This window comes from Gossypium raimondii, chromosome 5 (assembly GCF_025698545.1).
Source record: "Gossypium raimondii isolate GPD5lz chromosome 5, ASM2569854v1, whole genome shotgun sequence".
NCBI lineage: Eukaryota > Viridiplantae > Streptophyta > Magnoliopsida > Malvales > Malvaceae > Gossypium > Gossypium raimondii.
The window spans coordinates 1,244,626-1,262,948 of record NC_068569.1 but is presented as its reverse complement, the minus strand read 5'-3'; the positions used below and the strand labels follow the sequence as shown (position 1 = coordinate 1,262,948).

The 18,323-nt window shown below is 32.6% G+C and overlaps 3 protein-coding genes across 3 annotated transcripts; 2 read left to right on the top strand and 1 right to left on the bottom strand.

Annotated features, from left to right (window-relative positions):
- The first annotated feature begins 3,923 nt into the window (after positions 1 to 3,923).
- Positions 3,924 to 7,513, top strand: LOC105769909 (uncharacterized). Its single transcript, XM_012590863.2, has 5 exons — positions 3,924 to 4,441; positions 4,925 to 5,075; positions 5,751 to 5,956; positions 6,738 to 6,911; positions 7,085 to 7,513. Exons 1-5 carry the CDS (start codon positions 4,259 to 4,261, stop codon positions 7,169 to 7,171), a joined length of 801 nt encoding a protein of 266 aa, XP_012446317.1. The 5' UTR covers positions 3,924 to 4,258; the 3' UTR covers positions 7,172 to 7,513.
- A 1,793-nt stretch (positions 7,514 to 9,306) lies between these two features.
- LOC105770144 (uncharacterized) lies at positions 9,307 to 12,683 on the top strand. The gene is made up of 8 exons (XM_012591220.2): positions 9,307 to 9,593; positions 10,644 to 10,752; positions 10,857 to 10,983; positions 11,114 to 11,227; positions 11,334 to 11,532; positions 11,629 to 11,674; positions 11,852 to 11,927; positions 12,262 to 12,683. Exons 2-8 carry the CDS (start codon positions 10,696 to 10,698, stop codon positions 12,504 to 12,506), a joined length of 864 nt encoding a protein of 287 aa, XP_012446674.1. The 5' UTR covers positions 9,307 to 9,593; positions 10,644 to 10,695; the 3' UTR covers positions 12,507 to 12,683.
- A 1,858-nt stretch (positions 12,684 to 14,541) lies between these two features.
- Positions 14,542 to 15,911, bottom strand: LOC105770007 (36.4 kDa proline-rich protein). The gene is made up of 2 exons (XM_052631559.1): positions 15,168 to 15,911; positions 14,542 to 14,745 (listed from the first exon to the last, which is right to left on the bottom strand). Exon 1 carries the CDS (start codon positions 15,756 to 15,758, stop codon positions 15,174 to 15,176), a length of 585 nt encoding a protein of 194 aa, XP_052487519.1. The 5' UTR covers positions 15,759 to 15,911; the 3' UTR covers positions 14,542 to 14,745; positions 15,168 to 15,173.
- Between the last annotated feature and the right edge of the window lie 2,412 nt (positions 15,912 to 18,323).

Here is an 18,323-nt window from a genome sequence, read left to right as displayed (position 1 = left end):
ACCCTAATTAATTTTTTAAAATTTTTAATGATTTTCCAAAGTCAGAACAGGGGATTCCAAAATTATTCTGACTCTATCTCACAAAATTTATTATATCTCATGATTTACAATTCCATTGCTTACACCGTTTCTTCTATGAGAACTAGACTCGATAAGATTTAATTTCATATTTTACTCATCTTCTAATTCGATTCCCACGATTTTTGGTGATTTTTCAAATTTGGCACACTGCTGCTGCCCAAAACTGTTTTAGTGCAACATTTTGATTACCATTTTGACCCTAAACTTTTAACACATGACAATTTTATCCCTAGGCTCGGAAAATGAAATTCTTGCAATTTAATCCTTGATCCAAGCCTAATAGTTCTCATACATATCAATAACAGCCCATGGATTCCATGAAATTTCAGAATTTCTCCACAATTTCAATACTTTTCAACTTAATCCCTAAAACATGTTTTCATCCAAAATTCTTTAATAAAACACCTTTAAACATCCATTAACATCTCAATTTCATCATAAAATAACAAAAATCATATGAACTTATCATTGATATCTTCCAAAACTTTCAACAAAATGAGAAACTAGTAGAATACTAAGTTGGATCTAATTGTAAAAGTCTAAAAATATAAAAATTTCAAGGAAAAAGCAAGAATTAAACTTACTTGAAGCCAAAATATGGAATACCAGCTCCTAACCCTCTTCCATGGCTGTTTCCCACCGAAATTTCAAGAAGAAATGGTCTTGAAATCCTTAAAATAAAATTTGGCCACATAAACTTTATTGTAATTCCAATTTTGTCCTTAAATACATAAAAATCTTTGATTTTTTTAACGGTATGCTGCCTCTGCCACTTAAGTTGGTCCATTTGCTCCTTTAGTCCTTTCTTATTTAATTATTAAGCTATTTAATCACTTTAGCAAGTTTTGCATCTTTTCAATTTAGTCCTTTTTAATTAATTGACTGCCGAAACGTTATTAAATATTTATAAAAATATTTACGGCTTGATTTATAACATCGCGGTCTCGATACCTCTTTTCCTCAATTTCTTAACTTAATAAATTTTTTAAAAAAAAACACAAATTACTAATTTAAAAATCTCTTAACAATCATATTTGACCCCTAATTATTGAATAATAAAATTTACGAGCTTATTTTCTGAATTTGGTGGTCTCGTACCACTGTTTTCAACATTTCTAAAAATCGGGCTATTACACAGTGGTCTTGTAAGTGCTGAAAAAGTTGGGTGCTCAATAGTCCTGCAAAAAAGTATGATATCCTTGAAATAACTAAACAAATAATATTGCTTAACATCCATTCTCAAACATTAAGCACCTCAAGATAAACTGCATTTGAAATTCAATTAGCATAACTCAAACATCCATATCATTCATTAGCAGGAGCCTAGGAGGAATTGCAATGGAATACACTATTTGCTAGTATGCTTAACATAAAAGAATCTATTGTCTCCATGAAAAAAAAATGATTATTTAGTGCACCACTGGTGAAGCTAAAATCTCCACATAGGACGCTACTAATCTGCTACATGCTTATTGAGTACACGATTACTATCCTATATGCAAGCCAAACAACCGAGACAACCACAAAAGACTCAAAGAAAAGTAGGCGAAAGAAGGTGAAAGACATGGGTGGTAAAGGAAGCTCCAGCGGTCCAGAACCACCAGAGTCTGACACTCTGTCCGAGCGGGGTCCCTAATCAGTTGTGATTCAGAGTTTGTAGAAGGGGAGGGTAATTGAAATTGAGAAATTCCTGATTTTCTTTTTCTCTGTATGTAAACATATTGGTTGCTTGACCATCTTTTTGCTTTAGTGGAAATCAAGAAGAGTGTCGTGAAACTAGTAGGCAAGAAGGAAACAACGAAGCAAGATGGTATAAGGAAGCAGTGGAAGGTAAAAGCTATTATAATTTAGAGAAGAGCTAAAACATGCACTGTTTATCAAGTGTATTCACAACTTCTCATGAAAGAAAAAAATACCAAATATTCTTCTTTTTCTCTCCATTTTCTCTTCTTATCTAGTCTCTAAAATTGGAATCAAAGCTATAACAATTCCACTCAAAAAAGGGCAAACACTAGAAACACAAAATCCAAATCCTAGTAATATAAACTGTCACCAAGAATTTACTGGTATTTCATCGGTGCCTTTTTCATGCATTTTTAAATGAACCCTAAGCATCCCTTCAGAAGAAAGATTCACTCTCTCAAGGCAGTGGATCAAAAACTCAGAAATCAAAAGGAAGAAACAAAAGAAGCCTGTTGCAGAAATACCGATATCATTGTAATTTAGCAAAAATAAGCAAGATTTATAATCATGTACTTAATAAATGAATCGGGTCAATCGCATCTACTAACTGAAGCTTTAAAGGTAGAAATGTTGAGATTTTTATAGTGAAAATAGCAAGAAAATTAAAAGGGAAAGCTTCCCTTTAGTGAAGAAGTGGGGGTCAAGTGGTGTAGGGAAGAAGAGGATGAGTTTTCATCATTTTTCCAATTTCTGGAAAATCCAGCAAAAACCACCAATTTCATAAAAACTTGAAGCTTTTGGGTGACTCACCGACAGATCTATGAAGCAGAGAGATGGAGAAGGAAGATGAAGCTGAGAGACAGAGATGGCGAGGCAGAGATGAGGAGGAGAGGCGGAAGCTTTGAGAAATGAAAAATGTCTGCTGCTTAGAAGAGAATGGAAAATGTCTGCTTAGAGAAAAATGGAAAATGTCTTACCAATTTTGAAGCCAAGACATTTTCCGGAGGAATGAGTTTGATTTTACCGTGTTTTGGAAAATGTTTTACTAAAGGATTTCATTTTCCCCCAAACAAACACTAGAAATGGTGTAAAATGTTTTCCGGAAACCATTTTACAGCAAACAAACGCACCCTAAAGTTTCAATAATAAAATTCATTTTCATCTTTTCCTCTTTTACTGACAAATAAATAGTTAGGTGGAGATGGGTTTGGTTGATTTAGTTTTTTTGGGTTCTTAATCTGAATTTTTTTTATGAACCGACTGAAATAATGGATATAAGAAATCAACTATTATCGAACTGTATTAAATCGGTTCAGTTTGAATTTTCATATTATTTTTTGGCCTTAAAATTTTAAAGTTTATTTAGATAAAATTATCTTTGAAATTAAAATTTTCATCTTTAAATTTTTTCTTTTCGACGTAAAATAAAATAAATCAAAATTAAACCGAATTGATGCAATTCAATGATCTCATCTAATACAACCGAATTAAATTGCGGCCTCGATTTCTCTATTAAATCGGTTTTTTTCCTCGGCCCTAAAATATTACAAGAGCTGAGCCAATTGTGTACCATGGTTCCCTTTATTTTCATTTTTTGATAAAAGCATGATTATAAAATATAGAAAATAAAGTATTTACTAATTTATTTTATAGAATACATATAAATAGGAGGTTATATAAGAATTTGTTATTTATTTTTTCTTAATTCAAATAATCATAATTCAATTTACTGTTTATTATTAAATTATTTATATTTAATAAAAACCCAACAAATGAGGAGAAGAATAATGAATAAATAAAAACCGAGTTAATTGTACTAAATATTTCTGGACTCTGGTCCTCACTCCTCAATCTATTTTAAAATTTAAAAACCAATTAAAATAAAAGTTAATTTAGAGATGCATAGTGCAGTCAACTCATAAAACCCAACCCATACCTATGAAAGGAAGAATACGATGTCTAAACCTAATAAGATGCTTCCAGTAATAAGTTATAACCATGTCTAAACCCAATCATAGAAGAACACGTTTCAAATGACACCTGACGTGTCTAATTTTAAGTGGCGAGTTATCCAATCCTCGGTGTTACCCGATCATCGTTTCCCCATCGAATTCCATCCAATTAAAATAATCTTTTTATTAAATTTTCTGGCAGGTTGATGCTGCTACCTGCCTCCTCCTCTTCATCCCAACCATGATAATAAACGATAACAAAATTAAAAGAAAAAAAAAAGAATTTAGCAAAAGTCAAATTTCTTTGATTTCCTCAAATGCTACAACAACAAGAAGAATTCTTCTCTATCAAATTGCTAACGATAGAGAGTAAGCGAATCCTAATTTTCTGAAGCCCTTTTGCGTTTTTTTTAGAGAAATCGAGATCGATCGGATCGGAGATTTTGAAACTGAATTTAGAAAATATAATTTAAAAGGGAAAGGACGGATTTGGGATAAAAAAGAAAAGAAAAGGCCGTGAGAGCAGGCAATTTGGCTGAAACATGTCTGCCATAGTTTCAGGGAAGAGATCTTTCTTTGAGGAATTGAGTGCGCCACCTCCCGTTGCTAAGAGAATCCGTTGTTCTTCTCGTTTTGCTTCTTCTTCTTCCTTCTCCCCTTCTTCGCCGCCTCCTTTGTTTTTGACCGATCAATTGATTGCTATTTTCCCTGAAATGGATAAACAGGTAAGATTTTCGATGTTTTTTTTTACCAAAAAATTTGTTATTCTGTTTAATTTTTAATATCTGGAAAAGAATATGAAATGGAAATTATTATTCAATTTTCTTCTTATGTTTTTTATTCTAATATTTAGTTGCTTTCTGTCACTAGAATGGAATTTCGAATCGGAATTTTATGGTAAAAGAATTTGGAGTTAGAATTGGAATTCCAATTAAAACTTGAGATTTACCCTTTTTCTGTAATTAACACAATTCCAGGTTCTAAGAACAAATTCCATTTTATAAATTGTAAAGTGACAGTCTATGCATAAAAGCTTGAATTATATCATGTAAATTAAACTGACTTGAGAATCATTTTTTTTTGGCATCTGAGATAAGATCTTTTTGTCGTAATATGTAAATTCAACTGAATTGAGAATCTTTTTTTTTTTTTGGTATCTGAGATAAGATCTTTTTGTCGTAATAGTTTAATGAAATAATATGATTTAGGTTCTCGAGAGAGTACTTGAAGAATGCGGAGACGATTTGGATTCAGCTATTAGACGTTTGAATGAACTTCGTTTAGGATCTGCTGATAGAAATGCAGCAATTGCCGCTGACGATAAAACTGGTGTGGAATTAAAAGAACTTCAAGCTCAAGGTATGAATGAAAATCCTTTTGATTCAATTTTGATAACTCGAGATTGATATCCCTGACAATTTTGTGGCTTTTGGATTGACCAAGATTTTTAACTAGGCTCTGCATCTCTCCTTGGATTCAGTTCTTGAGATTATATAGCAAAGAAGGTTTGTGGTAGTACTTGTTTTCAGGAATAATTGAAGACAATGGAATATTGGTATTGAAATGATAACCTGAAAGCTTGTTCTTTGATCCATGTAACATGTTTGAATAAGTAGTTCGCTTTTGGTGGTGTATATGTGAGTGTTGCTACAATGTCTGAACTTAAGAATGGGTAATTAGTATTGTATGATTCACCAAGAAACTCCAAGGCTTAGAGTTGTTTATGACCAGCTGTCCCTCCTGTGCCCCTTTCCTTTTCTCAAATCAACTAAACAAATTTTGGAAACCAGAAACTAGCACACATTTACCGTGCAATATGTAAAACTTTCTTAGCAATTTGATGTGTGAATATATTACTATTGAAGTTACAGCTTATGTTCTTGCATTTACCTTTTATGCTATTTGGCTAGCCTAGAGTTTATTTGGATGAACCGCCATGAAAACTAGAATTATGACTTATATACTTTACTGAATTGGCTTTTAGTCTTTTTGCATCAATAGTTGCTTAGTGAGAAGAGCATTGTTCTGTTGTAGGTGTAGCAGCCAATGGAGATGTGGCTAAGGAACCGACAGCTCCCGAAGCTATGGATGGTTCAGATTGGGTGGAGCTTTTTGTTAGGGAAATGTTAAATGCTTCTAACATTGATGATGCCAGAGCACGTGCTTCAAGAGCACTGGAGGTTTTGGAGAAATCCATTTGTGCACGAGCTGGAGCAAAGGTGGCCCAAAATTTCCACCAGGTTGTTTCTCATGACTGTTAAAGTTGCTACTAGTTATCTCCTCTCTGATCCCTGCTACACACCATACTTCAATGGGAAAAAAGAGGAGAAAATTTTACTTTTGGTAACTAAAGTTTGACAAAAATCTCATTTAGGTCACAAAACTTTAATTTGTATCAATAAGGTCTTGAACTTTGTTAACTGTACCAATTTCGTGACCCTGACATGTTTGATCCTAAAAATTAACGAAAAAATGCCATGGCTGTAATCTGCATTTTTGAGACAAACAAAATAGAAGGCCTTGTTCTAAACTCTAAACCTTTTGTCACCGCAGACCAATCAAAACCAACCACCCCCCAAGACCAATCAACTCCACCTCCAAAAACACAATTCAGACTTTCAAAGTACAAGAAGCAAAAAATCACTCGCAATAACTGAGCCAAAAATCAAATCAAAATTTTCAAAAAAAAGAAAAAAGAAAAAGAAAACAGTGGATATTGCAGGTGATGGTTATATGTTGCTAACATGAACTGTTGTGGTCTCTTACTTGGTAGCTGCATATTTTTTTCTATTTTATTTGATGGATGAAATCATATATTGGGGCTAGATCTCGTATAATTAACTAAAGATCTATAGAGATAGGAAATTGTATTTCTCATCTTAACTATATCTTCAATTATTTTAGAGGATGGGTAATGGGATTTTGGTCAAAGTTTAATGACCAATGATGAATTTACTAGGAAAATGAAAAAAAAAAAAAAGGTTGTTTGAGGATACTGAAATTGGTATTTGGTTGTTATAGGAAAATAAGATGCTAAAAGAACAACTGGAAGCACTCATTCAGGAAAATACTATTCTGAAACGAGCTGTTGCCGTTCAGCATGAGCGTCAGAAGGAGTACGAAAATCAGAGTCAGGAGTTGCAGCATCTGAAGCAACTAGCATCTCAGTATCAAGAGCAGTTGAGAACCCTTGAGGTTAGTCTCATGAACTCAACTTTTGATTCACACAGGAAGTTGGAACACCTGCAGAGAGTATTCATATGCATATATTATCCATGTGTCTACTCACATCTCATTATGACAAAGTTTACGGCTTTAATTGTTCCGGAATCTGATGAAAGTTGTTTGATCATTTGACGCCCCAACAGGTAAACAACTATGCATTGACAATGCACTTGAAGCAAGCTCAGCAAAGTAGCTCTATCCCGGGCCGTTTCAACCCCGATGTTTTCTAGAAGTTCTTGGATATGGTTTTTGCAGATGATTTGTGTGCAACTCAGTCCTCGAATCCTGGCAAAAGCTTTGCTAACAATATTAAGCTGCCAATAGCTATTATCTTAATGTGCATCAACAGGTATGCTGCCACCGGGTGATGTATATTTTCTTTCTCATTTTACAAACAAATAGGCTCCAGTCAAAAGATCAAGCCTTTATTATTTTAACGAAAGACATGCATGGTAGTTTGTCTTTCCGATTATTTACTTGAACTGGAAATTTGATAGTAAAAATAATGTTGGTAGGCTCCATATAACCTATAGAGCAAATGGAAATACTTAGAAGTCTACATTTTCTTTCTATATTACTATTGACCATGCTATTGAGCCACAATAATGGTTCCTTCCTTGTGCAATTTATTTTGGGAGTAATTTTCCTCGATTAAATCTTAGCTTGATTGGCATGCAACAATGTAAGAGGACTGGATTCGAGTGTGCTGAAGCGCATTATCTTCCTATTTATGGGTTCGTTAGGGGCTATGAATAATTCTAAACATATGTAAAAGAAAAAAAAACCAGATATGATTAAAACCTATTAAAAAAATAAAAATATACTCTATAAACATTTTTTGCATCACTTGATTAATTCGGTGAAAAACAAAATAAAGTTGAAAGGATCTCGTATCATTTAAGGACATTTTTTTTCCTTTCAACTAAACTTTTCATCTTATGTCCAAATTGAATATACATAAAATTGAAAGGCCCCGATTTCCATTGTAGCTTTCAAATTTGTGATAATTGATTAAAAAAGCTAACCCATTTCATCTCCTGTTAATAGACAAGAACGTTTTTACTTTATATCAAACAAAAAGGTTTTTTTTTTCAAGGCTGACAAAATTGTAAATCTTGTATGGTTAATTTTTGGATTTTACATAGATTTCCAAGGGGATGGTGAATTGGTTATAGGGAGGAGACACCATCATTGTACAAAACACACGCAATAATAATATCCTTATTTTCCACTAATTAGCTTGTTTCGGCAGTGTATCAGTGAAAGTATTATGGAGTGGTTTGTGTTAAAAGTCGGATTATATTTTATTATTTTTATTTAAAAAATGAGTATATTAATTTTTGTACTTTAGATTAAAGAGTAAATTAGTTATTTTATTATAAATTAATCAATTTTTACTGTTAAGTGTTGACGTGACTGATGAAACAACCATATAATGACATTTGGTTTGCCACATGTAGGGGAGAGCATTGATCGGTTTAAACCGACGAAACCAACTAATTCAATTTGGTCCTTTCAATTTCACAGGTTTATGCGATTTTTTCGGTAGACAACTCAATTATTACAGGTAATTCAATCGAGTTTTGATTTTTAAATTGTCAAATTGAATCAATCAACAAACCGACTTAATATTTATTATATTTAAAATATATTTTTATCATATAATTATATAATAAATATATTTTTATTAAAACCCGCTAAACCCAATCCCTAAACCCATCTAAATAGCTAACCCAATTTAAAATTAGCCCAACCATTTCAAGTGATTAAAAACCCAATTAACCCATATAATTTAGGTAAATTATACCATTAGTCACTAAATTATAGATAGATTTTCATTTTAGTCAATTAACTAGAAAAGTTAGAATTTGATCATTAAGCTATTCAAAAGTTTTTATTTAAGTCACTAGGCTGTTAAAATCGATGTTATATGGCTTTCTCTGTTTGTATTGCCTGCACAAAAGAAAACTCACTTTTCGTTCTTCTTCTACAGTTCAAAATTTTTTTTCATGAAATAACTTTGAACGTCATGAATTTGTGAACAAAAATTCAAATATCCTTTTTTCTCAATCTCCAATACTAATAGTCAAATTGACTTGGACCCAAAGCATGTTCTTCTACTTGACAATAAGTACTAATCTACCGTATCGATTGTCGAATCGTTACTTGGAGCTCATTGGCAGAACTTTAAAAGAAAAACTTAATAGTTCAATGACTTAAATAAAATTTTTGAATAGTTTAGTGACTTAAATAAAAATTTTTGAATAGTTCAGTGACCAAATTGTAACTTTTTTAGTTAAGTGACCAAAATAAAAACTTACCCATAGTTTAATTTAGTGACTAATCATGTACCAAGTAAAAAAAAAAAAAAAAGCCCTAATCTAATCTGCATAATTATCTGAAAAACACATCCCCTTCCCTTTTGGCTTTTGCTACCTTACCTGCTGACTCCCGATTATCTTCCTTCTTCGTCAAATTAAAAAAAAACCCCCGTAAATAGCAAAATCTTCCCCCTTTCGTTGCCGTTACCGAAAGCGTGATTGCAACACAGCGGCCAGCCAACACTTCTGCACCACTCGGCGTTCATCTTCCCCCTTTCGTTGCCGAAATCTGCCATTCCTCCATTCGTTCATCTTCCTCTCAAAGCCAAAGGTAAGGATGAAAAAGAATAAGAAGAAATATTAGTGTTTAAAAACGTACTTCTGGTAATACCCGGAAGTCCTTTCTTTCTCTTCTTCCCATTTATCTATATGCATTTACTTGTCTTTTCTTTCTTTAACTCATTTCGGAGCATGTTTAAGTATCACTGCTGCTGTAATACTTCCATGCTTATGCTACTTCAAGATTTGGGGTCTTTATCAAAGTTTCAATGGTCAATTGATTGAACATGCCTTAGAAATGTCAATGGCTCGAACTGAGGTTTAATTTGATTAGTTTATGCAATTTCTTTTATTAACAGTTCGTAAATTTAAGACTCATAAAATCATTTTGTATAAATTTGATACCTACATGGCTATTTGAAAATGGTTGAAAGAAAAAAAAATCAGGGAGCAAAAAAATTCGAACACTGACCTAAATTCGGTTTGGTTAGATCGGTTATTTCAATAAATTTCGGTCTGATCGGTTTAGCACAAGTTAGATCGTTTGAGTCGGTTCAATAAAAAACCGACTGAACCAACCGTATGCTCTCCCCTAGCCACCTGTACCTTGTGTTGCCAGACTAATTCAAATAAAATAGATGGATTGAAAAAATGGATGAATTTTCTAATAAACAGTAGTATGGATGGAATTTTTGACATGTAGGGATTAATTCAAGCAACCAGACAGTAATACATGGATGAGATTTTTAATAGAAGGTTCAATCTAAGTAGAGAGGATAAAATGCAATCCAAAGGTCTACATGATACTTTTACTACAGGTCTTATTTTATAGAAAGATCAGCTTAGGACATTTTTGAAGAGTGAATCCACATGAGACCCATAGTTCAAGAAACCGAAGAACCTCCCAATTAGTAGTAAGAATTTCAGCCCAACCACAATAAGTCATTTAGGGGAAAAAATAGAATGAAAAAGAATAAAACTTTCGGGTCTTAGATGGAAACTCTAATGGCCCATCATACTAAAAGTTTCAAACTTGGTAGAAATTTAGAAAATTTCGAGAAAAAATATTGGGCAAAATTTGGATGCTGTTCAAAATTCGCAGGATGATTAGATACGAGGGTTAGCTTGGGAGAAACCAAGGGTGAAAACTGAATATGGATTTGTGTCTGTTCAAGCAAGATATTGACGATCTTATTCATGAGTTTGTTGAGGTAAATTTATTATTATTTTATCAATTTTATCAATATTTTGGTTCTGGGTATTTGTCTGTTAGTTTTAAAGTTTTGATAGTAATTGTTAGATATGGTGTTTACAGAGTGAATCATCAACTTTGAATGACATGAAGAGAATATGGTTATCCATGAAATTCTCATACATTTACGAGGCCAGTCCTTCTACAAACCTAGCTTTCTTTATGCAGTCACTCTATGCCCACACTATCAGTATGTTAAAATTCTCTCTTTTTTCGTTGTAATTTTTACTACTTTTAGGTTCTTAAAATGGGGAAATTTTGCCTTTGTTCTTGTGTTTTTAAGGATGAATTTTCCTCCCATTGCTGACTATCCTATGCAGGTCACATGGTCAATGTTGATTCTTTAACTTGCAGACTTGGAGGACTCTATTGCCTCTACTGCCTCTATGAAACTCAACCATTCAAACCGCCTTTCAAGATTTATCTCTCACTCCGTATGTTTGCACAATTACTTCAGATTATCTCCCACTGAACAGCATTTACAACACTTAATAATAATGGTCAATGTTGATTCCTCATTTGTCTGTCCTTAATCGACAGGAGAGATGGAGAAACTTAAAACCCTCGTTGCTGAGGCAAAAGAAATGGGTATAAAAGTAGTGCCTGCTTTGGTCAAAAGGATGATGGAAACAAATATGTTTCTGTTTGGGTTTGTGGACTTAAATGAAGGCTCGGTTAGTGAGACGATTAACAGTTTGACGAAATTACAGGATGCACGTATACAAGTTGCGTATGAGAAGTAGGTTCTGATAACTGTCATTTACTAGTTTGATATGATATACATATATTTTTTAATATTTCTTTATGTCTTTGCTGGTTTCCTTTTCACTAATAGGTTGTTTACCGATACTGCGATTGAGCAATACATCTCAATGGACTTGGTAAGTTATACAACTCGTTACATAAAATAACAAGAGGAAGCATAACTATTAGAAGGGGCATAGATACCTTCTAATTGTGCGATCCTGTGCATTGCAGATGACATTTGTGTATCAAATTATGTTTGCTTTAAACTACTTCCGATTATGTGATACTTGCTTTAACGCTAAATGTACTAGGGTAGGGAGGTTGACCTCAATATGCTAAAGAAAATGTCCACCGAATATGAAGTGGCGAAGAGAAAAGCCATTGAAGGTACATTATTCTTTGTGCTATTTCTTTGGCACTCTGTGAACTCTTACAATATGCCTAAACATGACTGCAGATTCTTTTTAGCAGACCACTCTAGATCCAGGATGGTGTTATTCTTATCATTTAGAACCAGGACCTTGATCATGTCATTAGTAAACAACCGTGTTTATGTAGCTAAGATTAAACAGATTCGTATGATATATTGGCTAATATTATAAGTATTATGTTACGTGTGTCAGTTACAATTTCCTCACATCCATATCCATGAATTCATGATTCCATGTTGTTGGTAAATTCAATTTTCTTATTCTGTTTTCAATTTAATTTCTTCTTAAAGAGGCTGGAAAGGTGGTGGATGTCCAGAACATAAAGTATATATCAGAAAACGAGGAACCTCTAAGCGAAATAGTTGAAAAGATAGATGCGAGCTGGAAAAACCAAAGAGAAGCATTTTATCAACGGACCGGATTGACCCCCCAAAATCCTGCAGAACCACAGCGGCTGCAGTTACAACTGAAGGAAGGCGATGCAGAGAACAACGATGCCGATGAATTTTATCAACTACTGTATCAACATGATTGAACCCTCTACCTCAAGAATTCATTTTAATTAACAAATGTTAGTGATGGTACCGTCGTCGGTATCATTTGTAATTATCTTAGTAAATATTGAAATTTGAAGTCATTGTTCAAGCATAGAATCAGGAACATGAAAAATGTCCCCATTTTTCACATTGGATAAGCACCAATGTTGCCACAACATTTAATCTCCATACTCAGCACCAAAACCACTGCTTTAACCTCCATTTCTTGCATTAATCTCGGATAAGTGATCACTTGCCAGTTTTAACCATCTTTAATTTCAAATATTAGCCCCTCGATGGTGCCATTTTTAAGAAGAGAAGAAGATGATGGGGATTAGGTATTTTGGTAGAAGGAAAATACTTGGAGAATAATGTTGGTGTAATAATAATATTTAATTTGTTGGACTAATAATGGGAAGGGTCTATATAATATTTATTTATTATTTAAATTATATAAAATTCTTTATTTAATTTTTGAGTATGTTCCTTTCATGTTTATGGTTGGGGATACACAAGTCAAATGTTTGTATAGGAAGATGACAGTGACAGAAAGCTTTAATTTAATTTTTTAAATGTTGTTAACAGGCTAATTAACAATTTTTCCATTAAAATACTATCTTAATCAATACAATATCGTGCATTAAAGGGTATGAAGTTGCTATGGCCATTAAGTACGATAATTATCTAGACATCATGTACGTGTAATCAAAAACAAATTCAATTATTAAATGGTACAATTACAAATAAAAGCCTCTCATTTTAAATTTGTACAAAAGAAGGGTCTTCATGAAATCACTGGCAAATGTGAAAAGAATCCACAGACACCACATGTTAGTAATAGATAGAGACAAACAAGGTTCATGTGCCATAACTTAACATTGGTCCCTCTTTCTTTTAACCTTTACCCAACCCAAGGGTCCTTCTGCCCATTTCTCTTGTGAGTACTGATGGATTCCCATCATTTTCTGATTGAATACTACCAAATCAACCCCCAATATCAAAAACAAGAAGATGAAGTTATCATAGACTTCTACACTGTCGTTTCCTTATTCTTTCCCACTGTTTTCAACCAAAATATATACATCTTGTGGTGGAAACTGAATTTACCTTGTTGTGTAAGAATATTTGCTTGGGATGATTTTTCATTCGAAACCTCATTATTTTCCTATTTTCATATCATGTATCTTCTGATTCTTGATTCAAATTTCAAAGGCTTTCAAAGATGTACTACACTTTCTTTTTTTTTTGAAATTAAGTTATCCATTGCTGGTAATGGTAATTGATCTCCTCGCATCGAGTGCTCTTCGAAGAGATAAACAACTGATCGTGAAATATGCTTTATTGCCATAAGCAAGGATCGAACTTCTGACCACATGGTCAAGGGATGAGGCAAGTGATGTAATACACTTTTGGCATGCATTTTATTGTAGAAGGAACTTATTACAATTGAATAGGCAAAATGACAAATTTAGCTTTTAGCATTTATTTCTTTTGTCAATTTAGTCTTTATTCTTTTTTCAAGTTAAATTTGGCTCTTAATCATTTAGAAGAAGAGTTAAACTTAACCATCAACCTTTCAAAAATAGTTTGATAGTTGCTTTTTAATAGAAATAGGGATTAAAACATTAAATTTTTAAACACGGAAGCCCATGTGGCAATCTACATATACTTCATACTTTTTTATTTGAAATTTTATGAACTTTTAATTTTAAAATTTTGAATTTTTTTATTTTTGAATATTTCTATAATTTTAAATTATTTGTTGACGTGGTGTATATAAAACAAATAGTGTTATATTAACATGAAATATACGTGGATTAATGCCACGTGGGTTACCACACCAATATCATTAAGAAATTAATGTTTTAATTTACAATTTTATCAAATTAAAAAAAGGACTAAATTGACAAAAAGATGGAGACCATATGCCAAATTTGAATAAAATTATATTTCTGCCTGAGCAGAACATATATATATATATATATATATATATATAGTTAGCGAAAGCAACAAAATGAAAATCCCAGAAAATCATGACCAAAGACAAATATAATTCTTGATTGCTTTTTTTTTTTTTGGTGGAAGATACAGAAACACACTTGCAAGTTGCAACAATCTTTTAAAAGAAAAAAAAATTAATTGGTGTTACAATAAACACTGCATCAGATTTCCAATCCAACTAAGAAACAAAGAGAAAAGCTCGACATCCTCTCATGTCCATTCCATCAACCTAGCAACCTGCAAATTCCATATGCCATGAAATCTAATTAGCAACAAAGCTCCTGTTAATGTAATAATAATTAACAACATTCATTATTTAGAGGGTATAGGTTGATATATTCCACACATATTCAAACATATTTATATAATTATATATTAATACTTATGGGCAATTGCGTTAATAATAGGCGAGAATGATGACATGCTTTATTTATTCTTTTGGGTTATATTTGAATTTTGTTCCTAATTAACTAAGACTTTAGCAGTCTACATTTAATATATATATTATATATAATAGACGTAGAAAAGAATATTACTGGTACGTACAAAACCATTGCTGTCGTTAAACCCTAAAAGTAGTGTAAAAATCAAACAAAAACCAGTTTAATAATTTCCTTTTCCTTAGCATTCAAGAAAATTTCAAATGAGATGTACTTAACTTGGTTTTAGAGAGAGCAAGTGTAACCAGGAGGGGGTGTTTTCCCACATGTGACAAGGAGTTGAAGAGCCAGTGGCACATAAATTTTAAGGTTGAGAACCTTAAGTTTGAGGGTGGTGCACAAGCAGACCGCAGCTTCGAGCTCGGCGAGTCCTGAAAGAACCGGACAACATTGATTCAAAACCGGGTCACCTAGTCCAATGTGCACCAACCCTCCCAGCAGATCCACACAAGCACCCAATTTCAGTGTGTCAATGGGGCAAGTGTCCTTGGTTGGTGGTGTTGGGCAGGGTTTCCCACTTGGTGGCTTAGTTACTGGAGGAACCGTCCCTGGAGGGAGGTTAATTGGAGGGACTGTAACCGGAGGGAGGTCAATGGGTGGCTTAACTATTGGAGGAACAACCGGTGGCAACTTGATTGGAGGTTTCACAAGGGGAGGCAAAGTGATGGGACCTTTAGGGGACTTTCCCTTAGGCTTTCGATGCTTGTGTGGTGCTTTCCCACATGAACCACACCCAAGAATTGGTGTCACTGAAGAAATGAAAAGCATGCAAATCAAAAGAAGAGCTGACATTTTGGTGTTGGACTCCATTTTTCAAACCCAAAGAGAGAATTGAGTGTAAAAAAGGATTGTAAAGAAGCAAGATTTATAAGCAAAATATCAAAGAGTAGAAGAAAACAAACAAAAATGAACAAGCCCTAGAAGCAGAAGCACATCACGTGAAGATGGGCTTGGTTCGAAAGGCAGCTGCCAAAATTTGCAAGTTGGCACTCTATTACTTTGCCTTTACAAATACAAGGATGTGTACATATAAAGATTTAATCTCTGCTATCTAATCCGTATTTATTTAGAAAGAAACAATAGATTTTAGTTTGATTTTACGATATTCTCCTCATGCATATCTGAAAACGTTGAATATTTAAATATAAAGCAAATTCTATATCAAAAAAATAGTAATATGGGAATTAAGGACAATTAAAACGTATTATCCAAGTAAAACGTGTCTTCTTGACGACCAATTTCTTTAAAGAAAATACACAGCGGCCGGGTTATACCACAAAATCTGACCCTACCTTTGTATGGACTGCCGTACAAATTGTATGGTTGACCTACGCATGACATAGGTTCACAACTTAGATATGCCTCATTCTATCTCTATAAATTTTTGTTACCCTTGATTATCGGTTTAGTGTTTTTTTATGTTACTTTCAATGTTGTAAATAATCTGCTAACAGTAACCTCTCTTCGATATGGTCCAACACCATCTGGTTATTTTATATTATCTGCTAAGCCAAATGTCATGTCTTTTTTGGAAATAAAGGCCACAAAGCACTTTAGTGTTTTCTTTTGAAGTAAAAGCTATATTCACGGATGAGAATAAAAGTTTTGGATTAAATATAAAACCACGATTAAGACATGTTTGAATGTAATTAATTACGATGAAATATAATAATTATAAAATCTAGCAAAATAAAATTATTTTGATTAATGCAACATAGGGGGGCCACATGATAGCTGACCGATCGAGATGATTAGACCATCCTCTTGCCTGTATAATCACATGTGGTGGGTTTTATTTTTTATTTAAAAATATTGTTTTACATCTTTAATTTCCAGCTAGAGAAATTGGATGCCCCCACTGCATTATTAGTTTAAATCAATGATTCTAATATTTTTTATGGGAAGTGACCCCTAATATTTATGCTTTCAAGTATCGTTATATGCATACAATTATCTCAGTCCCTCAGCTTCATTCATTGTAATAAACCCTGCCAAAAAAAGACAGCTATTCACATATAAAATGGTTGGTGATTAATACACAAACTCTATTAAATCCTTACACAGCCTCTCAAATAGATTGGTTCAAAATTCTATACTTATTTCAGGGGCTGGTAGGTCCCCACCCCCTAAAAACAATATTTTTAACTTCTTTTACAGTTTATAAAATCATAAATTAATAATAATAAAATTACATTTTATCCTCTCATCAAAATGTTTGCCCCTGAATTATTCTTGGTTAAATTGTTATATTAGTCCCTGTATTTTGCTAAAATTATGGATTTAGTTCTTATACTTTTCAGATTTTAAAATTTTAGTATGACTCAAACAGTAGCAATTAAATCCAAGTAATTAAATTCAATTACTAGTCATGTATTATGCGTACAATTATAGATTTAATCCATATTCTCCAATTGAGTCTCTATACTTTTTCGAATTTTGATATTTCAATCTTGACACGACTGAATTTTAGCGAGTAATATGTCGAAATGACATGGAGCTAAACATATGATAATACTGCATTGGATTTTTGAAATAGCATAGCATAATAAATTTAAATAGTTGCCGTTTAGTGATGACTGAAACAAAATTTAAAAAGTACATAGACTAAAAATGATCAAATTAAAACACAAGGACTAAATCCATAACTTTTTTCCAAAGTAGAGAGGCTGATAGCAAAATTTAACCTTATTCATTATTATATTTTCAGATTTTGGCGTCCTTGAAATTATAAAAATCGATTCAAAAATCATTTTTACGTAGTATTTAAAAAAAATTTAACCTGTTCATTTGGCAGATGCTATGGGGACATGGTAAATTCTCACATGGTAGATACTTTTTATTATTAGAATTGAGCAAAATTTACTTTCCTTGTCATTGCATATGTCTCCTCAAATTCAGTTATGGCACCATAGCATAGTATATGCTGAGTTATATCAGAATCTGAAAATTTTCTCAAAAGAAACATATACCATTAAGTTAATGACAAACAATCTTGTCATTACCTAAAGGTACCTACAACAATTTTGATCAAATAAAGCGGAATAATTAAAAGAAACACCCTGTTCATTTCATCTTTGTTCATTGAAACCTAATTAAGTCCAATTACTTTTAACAATGAAATTATTAGATTCCATGGTAGAAATATATTCATCCTTTAAAATGAAACATTAAAAAGGCATAATGCCAGATTTTGTCCTCAATATTTACACTTCTTATCAATTTGATCTTTGTTCTTTTTTTAAATTAAATTTAATCATTAATCATTCAAAAGAAGTCAAATAGTTTTTTAATGGAAATGTTAATTGAAACCCATATGTCAGTCTATGCATACTTTATATTGACATAACACTATTTATCTTTTAACTTAAATTGATA